At 41.8% G+C, this 25201-nt stretch overlaps 2 protein-coding genes across 3 annotated transcripts; one reads left to right on the plus strand and one right to left on the minus strand.

Annotated features, from left to right (window-relative positions):
- Window positions 1–5324: 5324 nt before the first annotated feature.
- Window positions 5325–8011, plus strand: LOC147330564 (G protein-coupled receptor 84-like). Its single transcript, XM_086294212.1, has 2 exons — window positions 5325–5417; window positions 6170–8011. The coding sequence occupies exon 2, from the start codon at window positions 6181–6183 to the stop codon at window positions 7402–7404; it is 1224 nt and encodes a 407-aa protein (XP_086150338.1). The 5' UTR covers window positions 5325–5417; window positions 6170–6180; the 3' UTR covers window positions 7405–8011.
- Window positions 8012–14098: 6087 nt separating this feature from the next.
- Window positions 14099–23909, minus strand: stat2 (signal transducer and activator of transcription 2). 2 transcript variants are annotated; one of them, XM_086292231.1, is made up of 24 exons: window positions 23724–23909; window positions 23239–23370; window positions 23007–23151; window positions 22536–22631; window positions 21853–21945; window positions 21688–21766; window positions 21449–21528; window positions 21203–21354; window positions 20941–21099; window positions 20751–20840; window positions 19962–20021; window positions 19805–19825; window positions 19615–19708; window positions 19314–19361; window positions 19134–19217; window positions 18881–18979; window positions 18622–18757; window positions 18377–18429; window positions 18097–18182; window positions 17346–17482; window positions 17046–17234; window positions 16909–16963; window positions 16626–16717; window positions 14099–14907 (listed from the first exon to the last, which is right to left on the minus strand). In XM_086292231.1, exons 2-24 carry the CDS (start codon window positions 23367–23369, stop codon window positions 14678–14680), a joined length of 2409 nt encoding a protein of 802 aa, XP_086148357.1. In that variant the 5' UTR covers window position 23370; window positions 23724–23909; the 3' UTR covers window positions 14099–14677. The 2 variants fall into 2 exon arrangements, with proteins under 2 accessions (XP_086148357.1, XP_086148355.1); XM_086292229.1 differs by having other exon boundaries at window positions 21449–21531.
- Between the last annotated feature and the right edge of the window lie 1292 nt (window positions 23910–25201).

Below are 25201 nucleotides of genomic sequence, written 5' to 3' on the forward strand. Positions count from 1 at the left end.
TGAAGAGAGACTACATAGAAGGACATCATGGTTTCATCTGGATCCAGGGTAAGTTTCTGGACCTTGTCAGTGAAGTCGGTGGAGTTCTTGATGTGGTGTGGGGTGTTCCCCATGAGAGGAGCAAGGATGGTAGCAAGGTGTTTAGCAATGTTATAAGTGGCTGAGTTTATGCTACTGACTATGGGTCTGAGTGGGACAGCTTCTTTGTGGATTTTAGGAAGTCCGTAAATGCAGGGTATGGCATCCCCTGGGTAAAGGCGGTGATATGTAAGGCGGTCAATAATTTTATCCTTTTCAAAGTCTTGAAATTAGCTCACCCTGGCTGATTGGGACCCACACCCGGTTTCACACCTTGGCTCAGGCGATTAGAGGATCATCAGGGGGTCCTTTTGTCCCTCTGCGGGTGGATACTCCCACTAAGTTTAAATCTGGGACTCCCCACCATTTGACCTTAGAACTGAAGAAGCTTCTCAGATGAGAGGTGAAACGTCTTCAAGCAACTTAAAGAAGTCCAGACGCTTTTCTTTGCAAGCTCCTTTGACTTGGGTCTTTGTGCAGCCCTGAAATCTTTTGTATTTTGACTTTTGTCTTTTAATACCAACACTTTTTAAATGAATATAAAATGTCAAGCATTATGACCTGTACACACAATCACACTCCCCAAACATGCTCTATACCCAGGTTCAGGTACCCTTGCCCCCAGTGGGGAAAACTGCACCTAGACCCAGGAGATGTTCCCCCCCCCCCCCCCCCCCCCCCCCCCCCACCGCAGGGAAAAGGGTAACACTACCTGGCTCTGGGTGCAGTTCCCCCCTCCAGGGGCAAGGGTACCTAGACCCGGTTTGTAGAGTACGCTTGAGGAGTGTGATCGTGTGTACAGCGTCTCTTTATGTCTGTCTCCACGTTGGTTGAGTGTGGAGTGAGTGCATATGAGAGCATGAGGGTGGGAATGGATGTTTGTATCTGTGTGTACCTGTATGTCTGTGTCTATATGTCAGGTTGGGTGTCAGGTGCCACCTCTCTGGGGACATCTCAGGCCCTCCAAGGTTTGGAGGCCTATCTTCCCACCACCACTTCCCCTGCCAGTGGCGGACTCCCTCAGACATCGGTGCGTTGGTGGTTCTTTGTGTCCGGGGATGGGCGTCCAGGTACACACCGGCTCACTCCTTGGCGGCCGCTTATCGGGGCCTGGAGCCTGGGGCTCGCTCGGGCCACTTCGGAGGTGGGGTGTCCCCGGCCTCTCGGCCTGGGGCTCGGTCACTCAGGCACGGCTGGCTGCCGGCGGAGCTCACGGGCGCGTCACTGCAACTCCCCCTGGTTTCTGCTCCGCGGCTGCTGAGTGAGCCCTCATCTGGGACTCTCCTCAGCTCTTTCTGGGACAGTGGCGCGGCTGCCCCTCTGTTGGTCTTCCTTGGTCTCTTGTGTTCTGGGGGCCTCTGGATGTCTGGAGTTTTGAGCTCCTCCATACCTGCTTCATGCCCTGGAGGACGGGGCTGTGGCCCCCCCACACCCTCTAGCAGATCATTACATGAAGGAACCTTTAAAAAAAAAAAACAAGCGCGTCCATGCTCACAGGTGTACACACGGGTGACCACACCCACAAACTACACCCTTTTTGGCTCCTACCTCAAAGCACACTGTGTTCTGTTGATCTTATGTGCTGCACAATAATGTTTAATATTTAGTATTTACTGTCATATTCCCATATATCATTGTCCATCCATCCATCCATCCATCCATCCATCCATCTTCATCCGCTTTATCCGGGGCTGGGTCGCGGGGGCAGCAGCCTAAGCAAAGAGGCCCAGACCTCCCTCTCCCCAGCCACCTCCTCCAGCTTATCCGGGGGAATACCAAGGCGTTCCCAGGCCAGCCGAGAGATATAATCTCTCCAGCGTATCCTGGGTCTGCCCCGGGGCCTCCTCCCGGTGGGACATGCCTGGAACACCTCACCCAGGAGGCGCCCAGGGGGCATCCTTGTCAGATGCCCGAACCACCTCAGCTGGCTCCTTTCGATGTGGAGCAGCAGCTGCTCTACTCTGAGCCCCTCCCGGATGGCCGAACTTCTCACCCTATCTCTAAGGGAGAGGCCAGCCACCCTTCGGAGGAAGCTCATTTCTGCCGCTTGTATCCGCGATCTCGTTCTTTCGGTCACTACCCACAGCTCGTGGCCATAGGTGAGGGTAGGGACGTAGATCGACCGGTAAATTGAGAGCTTCGCTTTTACACTCAGCTCCCTCTTCACCACGACGGACCGGTGCAGCGTCCGCATTACTGCAGCTGCAGCCCCAATCCGTCTGTCGATCTCCGGCTCCCTTCTCCCATCACTCGCGAACAAGACCCCGAGATACTTGAACTCCTCCACTTGGGGCAGGAACTCATCCCCGACCCGGAGTGGGCACTCCACCCTTTTCCGGGTGAGAACCATGGCCTCAGATTTGGAGGTGCTGATCCTCATTCCCGCTGCTTCACACTCGGCTGCGAACCGTTCCAGTGCGAGCTGGAAGCCTTCACCCGATGAAGCCAACAGAACCACATCATCTGCAAAAATCAGAGATGAGATTCTGAGGCCACCAAAGCGAAAGCCCTCCGCCACTTGGCTGCGCCTAGAAATTCTGTCCATAAAAATTATGAACAGAACCGGAGACAAAGGGCAGCCCTGGCGGAGCCCATCACCCACCGGGAACGAGTCCGACTTATTGCCGGCAATGCGAACCAAGCTCCTGCAACGGTTGTATAGGGATCGAATGGCCCGTAGCAATGGGCCAGACACCCCATATTCCCGCAATACCTCCCACAGGACACCCCGAGGGACACGGTCGAATGCCTTCTCCAAGTCCACAAAACACATGTAGACTGGTTGGGCTAACTCCCATGCATCCTCAAGTATCCTGGAGAGGATAAAGAGCTGGTCCAGTGTTCCGCGACCAGGACGAAAACCGCATTCATATACTGAAGTGCTGGCGGAGCGCTGCTGACGTCGACTGAGAAAATGGTCAGGCGGTGGAAGGAATACTTCGAGGACCTCCTTAATCCCACTGACACGTCTTCCGAGGAGGAAGCAGAGTCTGGGGATGAGGGGAATGACCCGCCAATTTCCGGGGGCGAGGTCACTGAGGTCACTCTTTGGTGGCAGAGCCCCTGGTGTTGATGAGGTCCGCCCCGAGTTCCTGAAGGCTCTGGACGTTGTAGGGCTGTCCTGGTTGACACGCCTCTGCAATGTTGCGTGGAGATCAGGGGCAGTACCTGTGGACTGGCAGACCGGGGTGGTGGTCCCCATCTTTAAGAAGGGGGACCGGAGGGTGTGTTCCAACTACAGGGGAATCACACTCCTCAGCCTCCCTGGGAAAGTCTATGCCAGGGTGCTGGAAAGGAGAGTTCGTCCGTTAGTCGAACCTCAGATACATATATCATTGTGATGTTGTTTATTCTATTACTCTTGTTCTCTTCTGCTTGTTTTCTTTTTTCTTTCTCAGCAGGTGATCCAGGTGATTGATATATGCATTTTTTTTTCTTTTTCTTTTTTTTTTCCTGCTCATTCTGTTGGTTTTTGTTTTTTGCCCTTCTCCCCTGTCCCTCTTCTCAGCTGTTTCTCTTTCCCTCTTTCTCTCTCCCCTTCTTTCCCCCAGTCAAGTCTGTCCCGTATTCAGTAAGTGAAAATAAAATGAACAATAAAAGGTGAATCAAATGGACCATTACGGCAAGGCTGGGATGGTCAATTTGGTAAAGTAAATCCGTTGGGCATCTTTCTTTGCCTTTAGACAACAATTCTGATGGCAAAAGAGCCAAACGGGACAGGCAAAAAAAAAAAAAAAAGAAGAAGTCCAGACGCTTTTCTTTGCAAGCTCCTTGACTACGATGACCTGGATGACTGAGAACCTTCACAGACAAAGCCCCCAGTGTTTCATTATGCACTTTGTAACATTGCTGTTAAGGACTTTAGACAATTAATGTTTGTTAGTATTATAATAAGTAAGTAAAGTTAATTTATTAAGCATTTTCCACAGACAAACAGTCACAAAGTGCTGCACACAAAAAGCATAAAATAAACAAGAGCATTACCTGGCATAACAGCCAGTTAAAAAGATACAATTAGAGACAATAAATAATCTGAAAAAATCTTTCAATAGAAATCCTGTTTTTAAAAAAAGTCAGAGAAACAGCATAGTTACAGCTGTTCCACCGCTTCTGTCAGAGATCGGAGGTGAATAGAAAAACTGTCTCCAGGACATCGTATTGAAAGGTGTCAGACTTAATTTTCATACTGCCAAGTCAAAACCATGTTTCATGTGAAATAAACACAAGCTTTCGGGAACCCTCTGTGGTGCACAGTGGAAACAATATTCAGAAACTCTGCTTTTTGTCCTTTTGTCCTTTTACTGCCACACAGTGGAAAAGTCTTACTTAAGAACAGGATTTGCTTAATAATACATGTCATATATGTTAAAAACATCCTCTTTATTAACTGCCACAACTTCCCCCCCCCACAACTTTGTTGCAATTCTGTACTCAAAGAGACAAGAAAAGACGTCACAGACAATTTCAGTAGTTGTTCTGCATTTTCTCGTGACTCACTGCTTACTGCTCTGTGTGTATGTTGCATTTGAGACCTCATAAAATGGTCTCTATTTACAGAAACAGGAAACTATAAAGGGACAAATTTGTGGTTTGGCGGTAACACTTTTATCTGTCTGTTACTAACCTGCAGATGCAAAGGAGATGCATTTGTCAGTATGCAGCTTTGGACAGTGTTTCCTGTCCAAAGCAAAGTAGAAAATTAATTTAAATACTTCAGATTGGACTGGACTATTTAGGACTTAGATTGTTATACATTTTTCAAGGGATTCCATTTTCATTACTTGTATCAAATGCTGTTTCGTCCCTTGAGTTGCTCTGTCATGCCTTTACTGAAGTCACCATCATTTGCTGCCTGTTTTTGGTTCTTAGCATCTTTTGTCTGTTTCAGTTGTCATGAAATGACAAGGGAGCGACTCACCTGATCATTAAACTCCACGTCGGTCTTCTAAAAGCAGACAGCTGTGCATAAAAATGTAATCCATAAAATAATGCAGTACCTTTTGATTGAAGTACTGTGCAAATACTGTGATAATGATCAAAATATTTCATGCCATGCACACATAACTCATAGATAGATGAGAAATTTTTTTGGACATCTAATTATTACATCAGAAATTAGGAAAATGGAAAAATACACTCAATCTTGCTTCCCAAATTTAGACAGTGGAAATTCCCTGCTTCAAATCACTTCACAGTGTAACAGGTACTTAAGCAACACAGAGGAGACACATGCTCACAGTGGCATCAGCAGAAAGAGAAACATTCAGTGTGGCGGTGCACTGCAAAGAATTACTCGGCTACATGTTAACAGTCAGAACGGGGACCACAAGTATTTAAAGGTGAGAACTTTTTTCTTCTCTCATGATTTTCCTTGATTATTGGTAATGACTGTTTATGATCATCTTTAACTACTGAAGTGTTTTTTTATGTTAAGTCTTATTTTTGGATCAGTTACATTTTAGCTTAATTAAATGCAGTTTTTCCGCCATAACATCTAAGTAGAAGTTTTAAATTTGAGTTCAGCTGAAAGGCAATTTAAGGGTTGCATTAAGTGAGCTGAACTTGACTAACAGAAAACAAAACCAGTTTCTACTTCATTTTGGTTAACACTGTTGACATTTTCAGGTGACAGCGTTTGATTAAATCAGCCAAAGCAGTAAATTATGTTTACTAAATTAATTGATCATTAAATGCAAGATTTTCCTAAAACTACAAAGATCAAAGCACAAGAAATATAATCACACAGTGACACAAATGAATAACTAAGACAGAAACTCAAAGTTTTCATGTTGTAAACGACTTGCTCTTTTGCCCTGTAACAGGGTGGACCCTGGGCTATACATAACCACATAAAATATCTTTGATCAAGTGTTCCTGCATTTCAGCAACTGCATTTCATTGCCTTGTACTTGTGACATGTGCAATGACAATAAAGTTGAATTCTATTCTATTCCTGCTCTTCACAACAAAGTAAATGAGCGGTGTTTCTAAAAAAGGAAGTGGTTAACTGTGTAATCCACCTGTAGCTTCCCTTTTAACTTTCAGTAAGCACAGTGCAAAGACATTAACCAGTGTTTTGATTCCTGTTTAGTTGACAGAATAATGATGAATCAAACAAACCACACCGAGGATGTCTTCTCCTGCTACAGTCCTTCTGTTGAAATCTACCGGTACTTCGCTGTGCTGTGGGGATGTGCTGTAACCATCACGGGTACGGTCGGGAATCTGATGACCGTTCTGGCTTTCGTTTTAGACCCACGTCTGAGGACTCGCTTCAATGTGCTCATTGTCAACCTGGCTGTCGCTGATCTCTTGTACTGCACCATCCTGCAGCCCATCTCCGTCGACTCCTATCTACACCTCAGGTGGCGCAGTGGTCATCTGTGGTGCAGAATCTTCGGCCTGCTCCTCTTCCTTTCCAACTCTGTCTCCATCATTACCCTCTGCCTGGTAGCAGTGGGCAGATATCTCCTGGTCGCAAAGAGAGCTGTGTTTGACCGTGTTTTTTCTAACCACGGTCTTACTTTACTCATCATCTTTGCGTGGGCACTCGGCCTGGTCAGCTTTGGTCCACTCTGGTCTGTCTATGTGTTTGTGCCACAGGTGTGCACATGCAGCTTCCATCGTACCGAGGGTCGTCCTTACACCACCATCCTGCTATTTTTTTATTTTTTTATTGGTCTGGGCTTTGTTGGTGCATTCTACCTGCTCATTTACAAAAAAGTTCAGGCTGCATCACAGGCTCTGCTCCGCTACAGACTCAGCCGCCGGTCATCCAAGACAAAACCAGCAAATTCAGTTCAAGGGACCGACGACAGCGGTGTGGAGAGCGGCATAAAGACAAGCACCTCTGATCTGAGCAGCCATGAAATATCCCAAAACATGGATGTGAAAAATCAAAATGTGACCTGTGAAAAGTCTTCCTTTTCCACCACAAGCAATGACACAGCATTAAATTCATCAGCAGCACAGAAGCCTTCCACTGATATCATCGAAAAACCACCTACAACCACACCTGCTAAAACAGCTCACTCATCGCATTCTGCAACCTCAGGGGACGACAGTGAATTCAAGCGTGTGACACGGATGTGCTTCACTGTTTTCCTCTGTTTTGTGTTCTGCTTTGTCCCATTTCTGTTGCTGAACATAGCCGACAAACAGAACCGCGCTCCACAGGTATTGCACATGTTCTGTGCCAATCTCACCTGGCTCAACAGCTGCATTAACCCTGTGCTGTATGCCATCATGAACCGCCAGTTTCGACAGGCCTATCATGTGGTGCTGAGTAAGATGGCGGCTCCCTTTACCCGCCTCTACAGCAGGTAAAACATGCCGCTACTGGATCCTGATTCCTTGGAACTGAAACTTGTCCGACATACAACACTGCTTTTATCACTCTTGTTATTCATGTTACATTACAGCTCTTTAATACGCACAAAAATCTTAACAATTATATTTTTATATGTTGTCATCTTTAGAGGGATGTTTCACAGTGTTCTGTACTTTGTATATACCCAAACCAGAACATGTGTTTTTGTTATGTAATAAATTATATATTGTAATACATATTACATTGTTGTATTTGTTACACGTCATTATTTTGTGTCACTTACATCATATTTAAAAAACCCTCCAGGATTAAAAAATCAGTGCTGGATATTGCTTTTCAATGCAACACGCCTTATTTCAGCAACTCAGGAACTTAGGACTCTACACTGTGTCTCAATTCTGTACTTCCTTTGCTGATAGTGACTAATGGTAAGAATAGGTCAGGTCATGCAGCCTTTAGGGTAATATGTGGGTGAAACGTGCATGTACAAACATGTTCGGGTTATCAGTATTTTACTCACTTCAGCACAAAGGAAGCTGATGGAAAAAGTGCCAGAAGCAGCAATGGTTAATTCAAATGTGAAAGTTGTGACACAGCACAAGTCAAAGCGTAAAAGCAGTGTATGTGGTGCTTTCCTTGGAAATTATAAGTATAGTATAAAGTATGAACTGCTTAACATGTTTAAGCTTAACAGTAACTACAGTAACTTAACCTTGTAAATCTTATCTTGAGTCAGCCTTGTCATCCAGCTGCTGAAAGTAAGTAAAGCCTGGTTGTAATCTGTGGTGAAAAAGTTTGCTGTTTCCACCTTTAGTGGGAGCAGTTTTCTTGCATATTGTGCTACTTTTGATATTGAAGTGTTTTTTCTGTGACAAGGAAACCATTAACATGGCTCTTGCTCTTGGACATGCTTAACCTTGTCTCCTTGTTAGAGGTGGGTGAATCAATCTAAAATACCAACACTGCCATTGGTATTGGATACTAGATAGACAGACAGATTTTTTGCAGATCTATTTATTACATCAGAAATTAGTAAAATGGAAAAATACACTCAGTCTTGTTTCCCCAAATTTAGATAGCAGAAATCCCCTGCTTCAAATCACTTCACAGGGTACTTAAGCAACACAGAGGAGACACGTACACACAGTAGCATCAGCAGAAAGAGAAACATTCAGTGTTGCAGTGCACGGCAAAGAATTACTCAGCTACATGTAGTCAGAACAGGAACCACAAGTATTTTAAGGTGAGAATTTTTTTTTTTTGTGGTAATGATTTTCCTTGATTACTTGTTTACGATCATCTTTAACTCCTTTAAGTGTTTTTTTTTTAAAGTAAGTCTTTCTTTGGCTCACTTACATTACAGCTTCATCAAATGCAGTGTTTCACTAACAGACAGCCAGTGGAAGTTTTAAATTTCAGTTCAGTTGAAAGGCAGTTTAAGGGTTGCATTAAAAAACACACTGATTCTGAATTTTTAGTAAATTGAACAGTAAAACAAAACCAGTTTCTACTTCAACGCATTTGCAGGTGACAGGGTTGGATTAAATCAGCCACGGGAGTAAATCATTTTTAATAAATTGATTGATGATTAAGTGAAAGATTATTCTACAATTACAAAAATCTAAGCACAAAAAATATAGTGTCACACTATATTCATTAACCACAACAAATGACGGATTCTGCTCTTGCACTTGACGAAGGCAGTCGCACTTTTCTCCTCCTCCTCCTCTCCCTTAGCTTCCCTTCTTAGCCTCTTATGTCCTTGTCTAGTCTCGTGGTTTTTTTGTATTTTCCCTGGAACGTTCTCTCACAGTCTGTTCTTGTCATGGTCCTGGGTCTCCTGACCCAGCGTTTTTAGTTCCTTGTGATGTTTGTATTATTGTACTTGTGTGTGATTTATTCTATGGTTTCTAGTTTTGATCCGTTGCCCTTCATGTCTCTCTGTGTCCCCTCTGTTCTGTGTAAGTCTGTGTCTGCATGTTTGAGTTTCCCTCTGTCGTTTGGTTCATCGAGTCCTCTGCCTCATGGTTTATGTCTCTGTGTTTCTTAGTTGCTGTCTCCACTGTGTCAAGTTCGCGTCTCTGTGTGATCCTTCCTGTTTTACTTTGAAGGTCCGTGTCTTATGTGAATGTGTCCTGCTTTGCTTGTCTCGTCTGTTGATAGGAGTTATGTGGGTAGTTCAGCTTCACCACTAGGGGGCTGTCTAACCAAATTCAGAATCAGAATCAGAATCAGAAAGGGTTTTATTGCCAAATGTTGAGCAGGTTTACAACATTAGGAAATTGCTGCGGTGCTTCAGTGCAAACATACTGTCATAAATTGCGCTTAAATAGACATGAAAAAATAAAAGTAAGAATAAGAATTAAAAGTGCTACGTAGAAAGATATATACATGAGTGCAGGTGGTGATCAGTGCCAAAACATGGAATGATGCAGTGACACAGCGTAGGGTCATGTGTTAGTGGTGGGAACAGTCGTACGTTTATTGTTCATGTGTCCAACAGCAGAGGGGAAGAAACTGTTCTTATGGCGAGAGGTTCTGGTGCGAATGGACCGGAGCCTCCTGCCTGAGGGGAGCAGGTCAAACAGACTGTGTCCAGGGTGAGAAGGGTCAGCTGAGATCCGAGCTGCACGCCGCAGTGTCCTGGAGGTGTACAGGTCCTGCAGAGATGGGAGTCTACAGCCAATCACCTTCTCAGCAGAGCGCACAACACGCTGCAGTCTCTGTTTGTCCCTGATAGTGGCTCCAGCGTACCACACGGTGATGGAGGAGGTGAGGATGGACTCGATGATTGCGGTGTAGAATTGCATCATCGTCCGTGTTGGCAGGTTGAATCTCTTCAGCTGCCTCAGGAAGTACATCCTCTGCTGGGCTTTCTTGATGACGGAGGTGATGGTGGGCTCCCACTTCAGGTCCTGGGTGATGGTGGTACCCAGGAAGCGGAATGAGTCCACAGAGGTGATGGGGGTGTCAGTCAGGATGATGGGGGGGAGTGGGGCTGTGTGCTTCCTGAAGTCCACAATAATCTCCACTGTCTTCTGGGCATTCAGCACCAGGTTGTTGTGGCTGCACCAAGACACCAGACGTTCAACCTCCCTCCTGTAGGCAGACTCATCCCCGTCCGAGATGAGTCCAATAACAATGGTGTCATCTGCAAACTTGATTAGCTTGACAGACTGGTGGGTGGAGGTGCAGCAGTTGGTGTACAGGGAGAAGAGCAGAGGAGAAAGAACACAGCCCTGAGGGGAGCCGGTGCTGATGGTCCGGGAGTCCGAGACATTCTTTCCCAGCCTCACATGCTGCTTCCTGTCCGTCAGGAAGTCAGTGATCCACCGGCAGATGGGATCAGGCACATTCATCTGGGAAAGCTTGCCTCGGAGATGGTCTGGAAGGATGGTGTTGAAGGCAGAGCTGAAGTCCACAAACAGGATCCTGGCGTAGGTTCCTGGGGAGTCCAGATGCTGCAGGATGAAGTGTAGGGCCATGTTGATGGCGTCATCTACAGACCTGTTGGCTCTGTATGCAAACTGCAGGGGGTCCAGGAGGGGGGCCGTGAGGGTCTTGAGATGGGAGAGAACTAGGCGCTCAAATGACTTCATGACCACAGATGTCAGAGCCACGGGTCTGTAGTCATTTAGTCCAGTGATCCTAGGTTTGTGATATATAAATTGTGATATATACTGTGTCGTAGAAGCAGCGGCAGGTTATGTTTGCGTGCATGGATGTGAGCCACGTTAAAATAAAGAAGCTTGCTCACTACTACTGATGTTTTATTGAAAACACGACATCGTCAGTCCTGATTTCTCCCAGCTGTGCCCTCCTTCTGTGTCTCATTCCCCTCGTTACTCCCCAGTGTATTTAAACCCTGTGTTTCTCTGAGTCAGTGTTGTGTTGTCCCTCATGCTGTGTGGATCTCCCTGTGTCTCCTTGTCTCCCTCCTTGTGAGTTTTAGTTTGTTGGTCCCAGTTTAGATTAGTTTAGTTTGTATGTTTTTCCCCTGCCAGCAAATAAAGCTGTGTTTTGAGTTCACCCCCCCGAGTCTGTGAGTCCTGCATTTGGGTCCAACTCCTGCCTGCCGCACAGCGATTCATGACAGTTCTCTAAAACCTAAAAGAGGAATTATGGATTGGATCAACTGGTCCTTAAATGCAATTAGCACCCCTTTCTCAACGAGAAGTTTGGGCTTGGGTGAGCCTGAGTGCTGAAGATATCTACCTATTCGGAACCATGGTAACAGGGTTCTGGCGGATCGGAGCTGGCTTGGCCCTGACTTATCGAAGAATTAAGGAAGCGGAACCTGTTGTTCAAACCCCCACAAGGCTGCCCGCTGGGATTGAAACAATGGGAGAGGCGTGAGTTTCTCAAAATGGGTTTGAGTGCAGCACGGATAAGATCTTGGAAAGGCTACGGCTGCTATAAATACTCATAAGATCTCTGACTGCAGACTGGATTACACCTCGGAAGGGTTAGCTCGGAATCTCTGTGCGCAAATTGGATGACATCTCGGGGAGACGCACTGCCGTGAGTTCTCAGAATCTGCTCCTTGAGCACAAGAAATGACAACATCACAGAACGACTGTGTTTAGTCTGTTCCTTCCCATTCCATGCAAGGCCACCTGGGTTGGCTGGAAGACTGTTTACTTAGCCTAGCAGGGCGAAGGACACTGTCTCAGCTGAACTCTGGACACGCACACACATACATATACACTGATATGCACACACCCATCATTTTTTTTCTGTTCTCAAACTGATCTCCCTGTTGGAGCTCAGTCTGTGGGGGAGTTATTTTTTTTTCTCCTTATCTTTCCTCATGTGGTGCATTTTTCCATTGTTATACCTCTCTGACCTGTCTTCCCCATGTGATGTTTTGTGTAATGTATGTATGGTCGGAGGGTAAGATGGCGCAGCCATTGCGTGCAATAGGTCGGCAGCCTTATGAAATTTCCCCTTGTGGGACTAATAAAGGTATATCAAATCAAATAAAACAGAAACTCAAAGCTTTCATGTTGTAAACAACTTGCCCCTGTAACAGAGTGGACACTGAGCTATACAGAACTACTATTGAAAGTACAGGAAGTAGCAGGGTGACACTAATTCATGCCATTTCTTTTTTTGTTAAACAAAAATATTTAATCTATTATCACTAGACATAGCTTGTAAATCTTATCTAGAGTCAGCCTTGTGAACCAGCCTTTGTTTCTAACCTCTAAGTTCAGTATGTAGCCCACTGAATTGTGTTTTGTTTTGTTTTTTTGTTTTTTGAATTGTGTTAAATAAATTTCCCTTAGTTATTTTGGAAAATTCACAATACAAAAACATTCACAATATCACAACTATTTTATTTATTGCTTTAAAGTGCTTTAGAGACAAGCACATTTACACTCCAGGTCTCCAAAAAAAACTAGTTTCAATTTTCTGACCAGTTATGGATTTATTAAGAAAATTACTCACATATAATTAAATTATCAGCTCCATCACTGATTTTTTCTTTCAGCTTTATTAGTGAAATTTTCTCTCTCTCTCTCCCTTACTCTATGTGCAGTCGATGGATCACAGCTGTGATCTGTGAAATAACCCAAAAACAACCCAAAACACCTTGAAATTATCACAAGGGGAACAGAAACATGGTAAACAGTTTCACTTATTGGTTGCAGGCACGTGCTGCTAGTGGTGACCTATACTGAGCCTCTTCGCTGAGATTTGCATCAGTTTTGCCCTTAAACAAGTTATGCACTGTTATGCAACAGTCTGTGGCACCTCGGACTAACCAAGCAACCTGGGGGAGGGTTTCAGCCACTGAGTATGAGTCTCAAGATGACAATCAGAAAGGTAAATTTGGTGTTAGCATCCTTAAAATCTCTCCAGCAAAATAATGAAAAATTACATCTCAACAAGGACATGTTTCTTTAGGCATTAAGCGATCAACTCAGTCACATTTGAGGTTTACTAATGGGAAAGTAGAAAAGAAAATAATATTTCAATGTGACACTTGCAATTCTCAAGAAGTAAATATTCATTCTCTTTTTTGGGATAATTCATGGTTGATTGGCCATGTAACTAATTTTGAACTTTGCAACCTGAAATTAGAAAAAACAAGTATTCACTGACCTTTCTCCTTTGTTTCGGGGCTTTCTGTCATTGAAATATCTGTTTCTTAAGTCAACTAGCTTCCTACTTACTACAAAAGGCAGCGTCATAGGTGAAAGATGAAGCCAACCCTGTGACACGTACTGCAGCTCCTCTAGCTGCCTCTAGATTGTAAGCTATTCCAGAGAAAGTGACTTTTTCAGATTCCTCCTCCTCATATTCATGAGTCTCTCTTAATTGTGTCTATATACAGAGCATTGTTAAATTGCATAAACAGACAGCCAAACAATTTTGTGCTCTAGTGATTAAAATGTAAGTACCAATTAGCAGGCATGTGTGATGCAACTAAAAGCCAGCTAATGACTGAGGGCTTCACCCGTTGTTCAAATATGGCTGCAACAAACTAACATGACAGCATGACTTTCATGTCCAGCCTGTTTCTGTGCAAAAAAAAAAAAGTTCTATCAGCAGAAAATCATCATAATAGTCAAAATATTAGTTCTAGTCCACAATTTTTACAGGTAATGAGGTGCAGGCTAAAAATATAAAACCAGTTTCCTACATTTGTCAATGTACAATTTGTGTTAATAATCAAACCACACATTTCTTCTTTACTGGTGCTTTTATTGTGACTTAAATGACAGTGTTACTATAAAAGGACAAACTAAAACAGGAAGTGTGATGTTCACGTGAATTTTATCACGTTGTATGTGCCAATATTAAAACAATAACAAAGGGTTCAAAATAAACAAAGATATAATAAATTATGTGCAGTCTATGCAGTAATAGCTCATACAAACCTTTCCCGCCTCCTTACCTGGTCAGTTTTTAAGCATGATTTAGACTTTATGCCTAATCTTAAAATAATAAAGTATGGACTGATATGAGTGCGGCTCATTCAATGTTCTTACGTGTATCTCTTCATATAGCAGTAAAAATAGTTTAGGATTCACAGGGATGCTCTATAAATTTATACAGTGAACAAAAACATCAGTTATGTGTGATTTTCAGGGTCATCAGATGGGCTGTTGAGCATCTCACATGAAAACGGAATTAAAAGCAAACTATTTCATTTATGCTGGATTTGCCACGTGTGCCACATTTTTCTGATAGAAATGCTGTACTGTGTGTAAAGCTAACAAGTGCATTATGTATAGTGATATGGTTGAATACAAACAGAAGCTAAGGGAAGCTGCCACAGGACTGTGGGAGCAGACAGTTAAATCCTTGAAGGCTGAAATCAGGCAGAGATTGGTCATCTTGCAGGAGGTCGTTGTCAAAAAGGTTTGGATTGTTGAGATACATCAGCAGATCCTGCGGTGGTTCTGGGTCTTCAACAGAGCCATTCATCATGGGATCAGGGTCATAAGATTCCAGTGGTGGCGTCAGAGGATAAAGATCCCCGTCTTGTTCTAAGAGTGAAGAAGGAAAAAAAAAAGTTGAATCTGTTGTCATCGCTGTGTAGTTTATTTATGCTCTCGCTAGGGAAATGAAACTGAAAAAACATGTGATTTGCTGTTGAAGCCCAAAGCAGAAAATAGAAAATCACAGGAACTGATTTTGTACAGAACATTTAAACGATGTCTAACTTAGATAGTTTTTTTTTTTTTACCTCAGAATAGCTCAGTTGAATCGATACTAAATACAAATATCACATACCCTTTGTAAAGGAATAGTTTATTTTATGGCATATTAGAAAAAACAAAAATGAGCATTTTAACCATCCGTAAAATATTTAAATCTGACTGAAAGTGTCTTTTAAGCTCAATAATTTACATGTTACTGAATAAATAATTAACCCTGTACATAAAAATCCTACACATGACTAAATCTGACTACTACTACACCCTCACCCCCATATTTTTCCGTCATAAAACTCAGACGTGCATAGAAAATACTGTTAATATTATTTTCCCTGTGAACCCAGAATCACGGAAATATTAAAATCCGAGAACATCAAGTCACTTAACGAGTGCAAAACCTCAGAAACTGTGAGAGTTTGACTGCAGCCATGAACAAAGCACTGACGCTATATGAATAAAACTAAATTGAACTGAATTGTTCTATATTACAGCACACACACATTTTCATATCTTAGTCCAGACATCTCATTTACATTACACTTTCCCTAGCCGCTTAGCCTAAACCTAACTATAACAAAACACATTTTGAACCTCAAAAATGCCTTCAAACGCGTGGGGACGGGCATTTTATTAAAGTTAAGCTATCTATGTACATGGTCTAGGACTTTTTTTTTTTTCATTTTCCAATTCAAATTATGATTCAACCTCATAGCTGTTTGCCTTCGCTCAAGGCTTAAGTCTTTCTCTAAGGATTTTCTGACGTGTCAATAGAGAAAACAAATGGAAAATTTGCTTCTGAAAGCGGAGCCATTAAAAAAGCGGGCAGTCCCTGTTGCACTCTACAGTTCTCTATGACTTTAACCTTTAAAGCTTGAAGAGATCCAGCATGCATTGCAGATGAACAATTGCAAGTGATGAGAACAGGACTTGTAGGGATCAATGCAAACAGGGCAAAAGCACTTTGAGCAGTGAGGACAGCAGAGAAGGTGACCTCAAAGGGGAGATCGCAAAGATTTAAATCAGGTAAGATTTTTGCTTGTTATGAATGGGATCAAGCAAGGTTTTGATTTGACCAAAAAGTCAAACATAACGTACTGTAAACATTTTTGTAGTAATTAAATGAAGTAAATATAATTTAATTGTGAGTTTTAGAGATGCAAGTATGTATATTACTTCAGTAGTCATTTTAATAGCGACTCCAAGAATGTAATTTAATGTAAAAGGACCAAAAAGCAGCAGGATAATAAAACGTGTTAGTGATTCTATTGCTTGGCCAGAACAAGGCTTTATGGTCACTGCACCATGTGCATGCAGTAAAAGCAGCCAACATTCCCACAAAAGTTCAATTCAAGGATAAAAAATAAATAAACAAATCTTTTAAAAAGCTGTCACCTGACATCTACTATATTCAGACAGCATGCTACGCATTGATTTCATGCACTGCAAGACCATCACAGGGATGGTGACAGAGATTTTTGATGGAAGGTGAGTAATTTGTTTGACAAGGTCTTAAGCTGGATTGGACAGCAAGGAGAGGCATGACTCACCAGCTGCCTCTCCACACAGGCCATTCATTGGCTCCAGGCCTTCACCCTGTGCCATGTCAGAGGGCATGGGTGACCTGGCCTCCAGTGTGTTCCTACATGACCAATGATAAACAGTCATTACAACCATTAGCTCATGACATAAAAAAAAAGGTGTGGGCACACCACTTTTTAAGTGAAGTGTATTTAAGTTTGTTGTATTAATGGGATGGGTTTTTTTTTTTCTTTAATTCCAACAAGCAAGACACTATAAATTAGCCTGAATGTATATGGACCGCATACTTACTCCTTGGAAACAAACACCAGCTTGGTTTTGATGTACTTTATGTATGGACTGTCCTCTGAAACAAAAAGAAAGAGAAATTTGATTTAATGGGTCATCTGCAGGACTAACTTCAATAATATTTTAAATGGTGGCCTTACCTCCACTCTTCTCAGTGTAATACTTTCCAAAAGCCTTATCTTTCGGGGTGTCCGGATACAGGTAGAGTAGAGGATTTTCTGGGACATTTTCAGCTTCTAAGATCTGGTAATTTCGAATGATTTCATGGAAGGGAATCTGGGAAAGGTCAACTTTGGTGAAGGGCTGGACTGTCTTTACATCAGGCTCACCTAAACAGACAGTGGATGATGTATTAAACAGGTTACCCCGGCCACTGTGAAATGCAGCTTAGTTGTATTTCTTTCAGACATACAAGCAAAAAAAACCCAAAACACTCTCACCAGTCACAGTGATCTCCACCCAGGAGAAGGTAATTCCCCCAATGACGCTTTCACTGAAACGCAACAAGAACGTGCCTCTCTTTTTCTTCTTCAAGAGAGATTTCTCTTTGCCTTTGGTCACAAAACCCATGATGAGCCTGAAGCACAAAAGGAATTTTATTTTAAAAGGCAAACATTTCAGGTTTCACGGAGACTGACGTTATGAGCTAAACTGGACCATGCATATTAGAAACAGAGTTATCCAGATTACAATACTGACAGTGTGGCAAGTGGCTGGATTCTTTTAATCTGCTTAAACATTAACCTGACACTGCTGTCAGACGCTTACTTTTCTTTACATAAAACAGACATTTGTTGATAACATTTGGAGGACAACCTGCAGATTTTTCCAAAAAAGGATTATCCAATATAGTTGTCACGAGTTAAGAGGTACCTATTTGTTCTGTGTGACGTACAAATAATATGGAAGGTACAGTACTGTGCAGAAGTCTTGAGCCACATCTCATTCATTTAGAAAGTCAAAATCCCTTGTTATTTTGTAATTGTGTAAGCTGTCTTGAGCAATAGTTCTCCAGGCTTTCTGAAGGTCTTTCAAAATTTTTATTTGGACACTGGTTTGTTTTTCAGTCATTCTCAGTCCAGTCCTTAAAGTTAACCATGATCAGAGGAATGTTTGTTTTGTTTAACCCATTAAAACTGACCTATGAATCATTCAAGCAAAAAAGCTTCTAAGAATGTATAACAATCATACCCATCCCTCCACAGATCCTCAAGGTATGTTTTCACCATCATCAAAATGCCATCAAACCACACCCAGAAAGTGTCAGGAGTATTCTCCTGTAACACAAACAGCAGAAAATGTCATTTGGACACACTTACAGGCCTATGTTCTCTGCAACGAAATGCTCAGATATATTTAGATGAGATGTAATAATTGTTTTTAGTGGTGAGGCTTAAGGTTAAATTACTCAAGACTTGCAAAGTATGGCTTGAGGGATTACAAAAAAACCAGTAGCTTTTAGGGCTCTTACCTTGGTAAATTTTGACCACGGGACTGTGCAGCTGTCATAGTTTGGCTTTTTGCCTGGAGATTAAAAAAACACGATGGACAATCACAAGCATGCTTACAAGCCACAAAGGACAACGAATTATGTCAGTCTTGTGCTACTATCTATAAATGTAAAGTTTGCAAAATCAAGATACATTTTAACAGTACATGAAAGTAGGTGTTGTCAACAATGAGCAGAATGAAGCAGAAGACGGTGGAAGAATTTACCAAAGAGCTTGTTTGCAATCATTTCCAGCTGAGTGTCATCCAGGCCACGTTTTGTGGCCGAGAGAAACTGCCAGCTCAACATCTCTCCAAACTGAGGCCAAGTAGCTGCAGGAGTGTTGGCGAAGAACATAACATCCTGGGAAAAGCAGACATATGCACATCATATGTACACGATTAATTTAGTCTGGCCCGTAATTGTATTACAAGGGAACTTGAATGCAAAAGCACAGCATGTCTGCCAGTAACAGTGACTTATCACCTTGGGATCCTGACTGAGCATGTTGAACCAGAGGACAGATGCCCAGGCACTTTGCTGCTGGCTGGAGTTTGAGATGATGACCACAGGGAGGGTGGAGGCCTACAAGTGTGTGTGCCATAAAAACATATAGCTTCTACTTAGGTCATAGTTCTGTCACCAAAGCTGCAAATTAATGATTAATTTTTAAACGGAACTAATGTTCTTTATCTGTGATGGCAGCCATATAACATGAAAAACGCAGAAGAAACTCCACCTGCAGCTCAACAGAGAAGCCTTTCAGCTCAAATACAGTGTTGAAGTAGATGATATGCAGCTCCTCTGTAACACTCAGAGAAATCTATAAACAAGAAAGTAACACACAGATCATTATTCCTTTATTATGATGTAACATTAAGAAGAGATGGTATCAGCAGGGTTACCGATATTAACTCACATCACTGACTCCTTTGCCACCACCTCCTGATTTCTGCTCCTTCAGAGTCTACAGACAAATAGTATTTATGAATTAACTAGTAAGAACGCACACACAGTCACTCCCAAATAACAAATAAAAATTCTCACCTGCCAGTAAAGGCTGTATATTGATATAAATGTTATTTTTTGAATTACTTGAGTGTAGCTGATGTATTACATGTTAAATACATTGTTAAATATTTGGTTTTAAACCATTTTTGTGTCACAGTTGTATAAAAGTCTTTGTATCTAATTGCTTATGAATTCATTATTGAATATACCAGATGTCTGAAGTCTGCCACCATGCCTCCATTCGTGCTCTCAGCCATGTTCAAGGCCTTAATTTTAGTCCCCAGGACATTGAAACGTCGATACCTACAAAAGACAGGAGGTTTACTAAAAACAAGTTCACAGCAAATGTCAAAGCTCAACGTGGCTTCTGAAACTTAGATGTAAATGAAAAAAACTTGCCCTTTGATCTGAGGAGCCTCCCTATATTCAAGGGTGAGAAAAAAACACAGCAGACGTGATCACAGGGAGGAATTAGACATCTTTCTCTAATGTTAAATCCTGGAAGTTTGTTTTAAGGGTAATGAAAACAACTAAAGGTCTGAAAGAGAAAACTTACTTGTCCATGGATACATCCACTTTCATGGAGTGGTTCAGTTCCGGAAACTTCACAAGAAGTCTGAAATGGTTAAGTCAGGTGCAAAATGTTAGAGCTTGAGAAATATGAAGATGATGAAGACAAAAATGTAAAAAAAAAACAGGAAACCAGGAATGCTCCCAAGGTCACAGCATGGAAGAAGATGAGATGGCTCTGCAGGAATGCAACAAACTTTCAGACTTACTCGCATTATTTCACAATTGATTCTTTGTTTACATGGTGGAAATAAAGGCCAACAAAACCACTCTCTATACCAGTCTGTTTCTATAAAGATACAGCAGCTTGATATGCACATTATCCTAATAAGTACAGCATAGTACAGTAAGATAAGGGGGGCGCAATGTCAAACATATATTCTTACTTTGTGTAATATGCTGAGATATTTATAATTTATAATTAATTAATTTTTTGTAACTTTGTAATATACTGTATTATTTAATTTGGTTTAGTTAGTAAATGTTCTTACTGTCTTGGAGCACAATAAAGTATTCTGATTCTGACATTATTTACTGTAAGCTCATTAGTGGCTCTACAGGTTTAAACATTTTCCTAAAAAGCAAAAGATCAAAGTTCAATCCCAGGAGGAGACACAAATCCCTCTGGGGTTGTGCCAGCCAGGACACCCAGTGTAAACAAAATCTGCCAAATCAAACATGTGGATTAGGGAGCAGCTGAAAGTAGCTCTCTTATTAATGCAGATAAGTCCATTGAAACGCTGCGTGCACGCTGATTTCTGTGCTGGGCACTGACCTGGCTTTGACAGAGAACTGGACATTTGTGCGGAGAACCAAAGATCCTTTCCCCTGAGGCATGGATGGCTGAGTTTCAACCACAAAGGAGCTAAATGTAAACGTAAAAGAAAAAAAGGGAATGTCATTTAATTAACTAAAAAAAACATAAAAGTGAAAGAGAACATCATAGAGTGTACTAAAAGAAATACCTCTTGAGTAAGTCTCTTAGAAGAGTGTCCACTCTCTTCTGCAGTGTGGGGTTTTGGGCCTTCACAGGGTCATTTTCATAGGACACTTTTCCTACTAGCTCCTCCAACTTAGTAAGAAACTCCCACACCTGGAACAGACACACTGCCACACAGCTGAACCTAGAGATTCAGAAAGAGAATTTATTTTAATTTCATGCAGATTTTAGAGAATGGGGGGATGGACTTTGGAAATACAAATTCAGCTCAAAGAGAATAAACATACCACTTTTCCAGCTGATCCAGGCAAACATTGTCCAGAGCACCAATGCATGCTTTCTGCTGCCTCCTCTGCCACTCCACCAGCTCCTTCTTCACAAGCACATCAATGATGTCCTGAATCCTGTCCAGAATATCATTTAGGCCTGACAACGTGCTCTAAAAAGTGATAAAATGAGATAAGAATGTAAATAATTAAACAACTACAATAAAACATTTAAGAATATATTTAGGAATATTACTGACTCCATACCTTCCTGCAGTTATTCAACTTGTTGACAAGCAACTGAAGCGCTTTAATCTGTTCTTTTTTCCTGGCCTCGTCTACCACAGCTGCTTAAAAGTTTCCATGGTGGGATGAAAATTTCCACATGACAAAGACCAAAACAAAAGAGTACATGTAGCTCTGATTTAAATCTTTTTTAGATTTATTACTAACTCTCACAGACATTAAAGCATGCAAATATAACCAGATTGTTTTCATTTGTTTACCTTCCAACTTCTGGGTTTGGAATTTAAAATCAAACTCATCTTGCTGCTCCTCCAGACATATGATTGTATGTTCCATACACTATAGCACAAAAAAGGAAATGAAAAAACTGCGACATGCTTTATCCATATAATACAAATAATAACACAAAGGAACATAATCTCCACCTGCACTTCATTCCTCAAGCCAGCCAGTTTACGTTCAAGGTCCTGCTGACTGCTTGTCTCCATTGCCTCTGGCTCAACTTGCAAAAGCTGGACCTAAGAATAAACAAAGGTGGAGCTAATACCAAGATCTTATTGTCTTTCAGATGTAATACTGGGTGAAGCTGTCACAAGGGAAATAGTAAGTGAGAGTGTAGTGTAAAAACTGCTGGGGGGAAAATCTTCACGTTTTAGCCCACACAGTGAGTTTCATGGTTCTATTTCGCACACACAGCTCTTTTTAAAAAACTGAATGGAAAAAACTAAAACAGGATAAAAATTTACACTAGGCTCCTTGAAAGTTTGCATTTAATTTTACACTTAAAAGCTGAATTGCAATACTACAAACACAACAGCTAACAATGGAGTCATAACATAAAAAAGCCAAAACATGGCAATACACCAATAGATCATATGATATAATGTTTTCCTGTAAAAAAAAAAATACCACATACAGGTATATCCAAGTGTGCAAGTGTAGTGTTGGGGCACTATTTTTAGCAGAGCATTACCATTTTACAGTACATGCTAAATACCTATGCTTTTCTGGGTTTATTTCTTTTCTTAAGGCACTTAGCTACATTGTTATCAAAAGTGGCTATACATAAAGTTTATTTTTAATTACCACAATGAGACGTTACACCAACCTTTTCAGCCAGTTCAGCGCTCTCCAGGATTTCCTTCTCTTTTTCCAAAAACCAAAGGATGGTGGTTGCCAAAGCACACGGATCATCCACATACCTCTGTAAGAGAGAAATAGCAGAGGCTGGGAGTCACATGTGTTAAAGTATATTATATTACACTGATACAGTATATAGGCCAATCAACTGTGCAGACTTACTGGAGGTCATTAAAAGGCTTTTTTTTACTTTTGTCACTTTTTATAAACCTTTACTGTCATATTATCATTTCTCATCAGCCAATAAAGGATTAATAACAGGTTAATGTTTTCCTATGTCTAAATATCTCTCACTTGGCTAAACAGGAAATTCTGAGCATGTAAACACATAAGCAAATCATGGTAAACGGAGTGGTTGGAATTATGATACTATTATTCAAAATTTGCTTTTCCATTTTAAACCAGAGACGTCACTGGGTTGCTCCTTTACTGGACACACCTGAAAGTTCTGCTTATAGCGCCTAATGTTGTGCTGCAGTAAAAATGACTCCTCCTGGACAAAGCGGCTGTGTTGGATGTCCAGATTCTCAAGCAGGACCTGGAACAGCACCATAGCAAAGGCATGGTCCCGTGCTGCCCGCTGCCTGTAGAAAATGACATAATAAGAGCTTTTCACAGCCATACTCACTTACAGTAATCATTGAAACTCGTTGAATCACAGGGTTCCTTACCACTCCTGCTTCTCTATCCAAGGGGCCAGGTAGTGCCGAACATCCATGGGTAAAGCATCTCTGTCATAGAGCTCGTGTAACTGCTGTCGGTACGCAATAGGAAGCTGTCTCAATCTGTCCCACTGTGCCATCCTAAGGCACACAAACAGCCAGCAATCACATTAAAGGCTGGATTCAAGTCAACGGGAACGAATGTGTATCTATGCCGGGTGTTAACTTGTCATCCTAGAGTGCGACTACTTTATAAACAGTGCCATAAAGAGTATAGTGGGCGAGTTTGTACCAGTATGAAATCAACAGCTGAGCGAACAACAGATGACCGTAGACCAAGTCCTTACTGCATGACGTGAAATCCGTGCACACTGTTTAAGAGCGATACTGAAAATTTAAACTTTATATCTGCAGGTTAGCTAGCTGGCGGAAAAAGTGCCAAGACCACAAATACCCGTCGATAATGACCCGTCGATAATAACACATTTACTCACCTCAGTGCAAGATATCAGTGCGAATCCACTTAGTATACCTTATTAGCTTTCCGCTAGATTAAGACAATGTGCATATCTAGCTCTTCCGTCGAGCTACTTTGGAACGCTGGTAAAACAAAACAACTGTCAAGAGCAACCAAGCGTGTAAAGTGTTTCCCCGTCAAGTCTTTATTTTACTGCTTTTTCATTGGATATCTATTTGTCCCGCCCAAGAAGACCATGACGTCTAAACTCCCGACGCCATTTTGGCTCTGAAAGAATTTCCACCAAAGGCAGTTAAAGAGCCGAAATGTCGCGAGAAGACTCGCAGATTCCTCGTGAGTTCAGACTTAACGCCTGATTGGTTAGTCCGTGGACAGGACCACGCGTTCTGCTGGTTAACGCATCTGTCAATCTCTTGCGTTGCATAGCAGTGAGCAAAATAGAAACTTACGGCCGTGTAACCAAGAGATTTCCCGAGAAATGACGTTTCGAAAGTGACAAAGCCAAAGAGGAGCATGTGACTCACAACAAACCTCAAAACAGGTTGTGTGTCTTCGTAGAATCATCTGAGAAGAAAGCGTTTTTTATTGTATTCCCACGTCGTTTTTATTGTATTCCTTTATGCAAACACAATGAAAATGAAAAAAAGTACCTTTACGTTTATTGGAGTAAAATTCGAAAAGCATGACGTTTTATCCTTCATACCTAGTATTAACAACAACGTTAATACTACTAATAATAATATTAATACTAAGAAGAAGAGTAGTTGGTGTTTTTGTCTACCAGTGAACTAAAACGTTGACACACATGGAAAGTCTCCAGTTCTTTGTGCATATTTTCAGTACAGTAGCTGCTCCCCAGAGCTGGCGTGCAACGAAGTACTTAGAAGTACAAGTACTTCGTTACTGTACTTAACGAGAATTTAGAAAAATCAGCATACACAGACTGTCATTTTGTGCGCAGTTTGTACAGCTTGTTGCTAACTAAAGGTCCAGTGGAGATGAAGAAGAAAGGGTAATATATTAAAGGCAAGAACTGCTCAGAGGTATTTACGCAAGTCCTCATGTGTGTAAATCAGATATTGGGTTTGTGCATGTGACATTATGTTTTTCATACTGTGAAAAGTGCTGAAAAACAAAATCTTTGTGTTTTTAAAGGTTGAAAGAAAATACTCAGCAATTTACTGCTCCTTAACCCACAGGGGCTATTCACAGTGGGTGGCTCCGCATGTTTTGATTTACAAGCCAGGCATATTTTGCTTATTAGACGACAGCACACTGTATTTAATGTGTTCATTCTCTCGATTTCTACTGTCACCAGTAGATGTCACACTTCACTCAAAGAAATTAGGATGCCAGTTTGGATTTTTTTTTTTTTTTAACTTTGACTCAAATGCGCCATGCAGGTGTGAAGAAATTCCTAAGTTCTAAATATAATTTCTCTTTTGCAAATCTAATATAGTTATTATTATTAACTTAACCATACATTCTATAGGT

Source organism: Aulonocara sp. 'chitande type north' Nkhata Bay, linkage group LG5, assembly GCF_057382095.1.
Source record: "Aulonocara sp. 'chitande type north' Nkhata Bay isolate Kocher_YH1m ecotype deep benthic linkage group LG5, A_spYH_male_GT1.1, whole genome shotgun sequence".
Taxonomy (NCBI): domain Eukaryota; kingdom Metazoa; phylum Chordata; class Actinopteri; order Cichliformes; family Cichlidae; genus Aulonocara; species Aulonocara sp. 'chitande type north' Nkhata Bay.

Excerpts from the sequence above, each read along its gene's own strand:
- LOC147330564 (XM_086294212.1), top strand. The coding sequence starts at position 6,181 with ATGATGAATCAAACAAACCACACCGAGGATGTCTTCTCCTGCTACAGT.
- stat2 (XM_086292229.1), bottom strand. The coding sequence starts at position 23,369 with ATGGCACAGTGGGACAGATTGAGACAGCTTCCTATTGCGTACCGACAG. Across the intron at positions 21,532-21,687 it reads CCAAACCCAGAAGTTGGAAG|CAGCTGTGGTAGACGAGGCC; the intron begins GTAAACAAATGA and ends GAAACTTTTAAG. Across the intron at positions 20,022-20,750 it reads CAGTTCTCTGTCAAAGCCAG|ACTTCTTGTGAAGTTTCCGG; the intron begins GTCAGTGCCCAG and ends TAACCATTTCAG.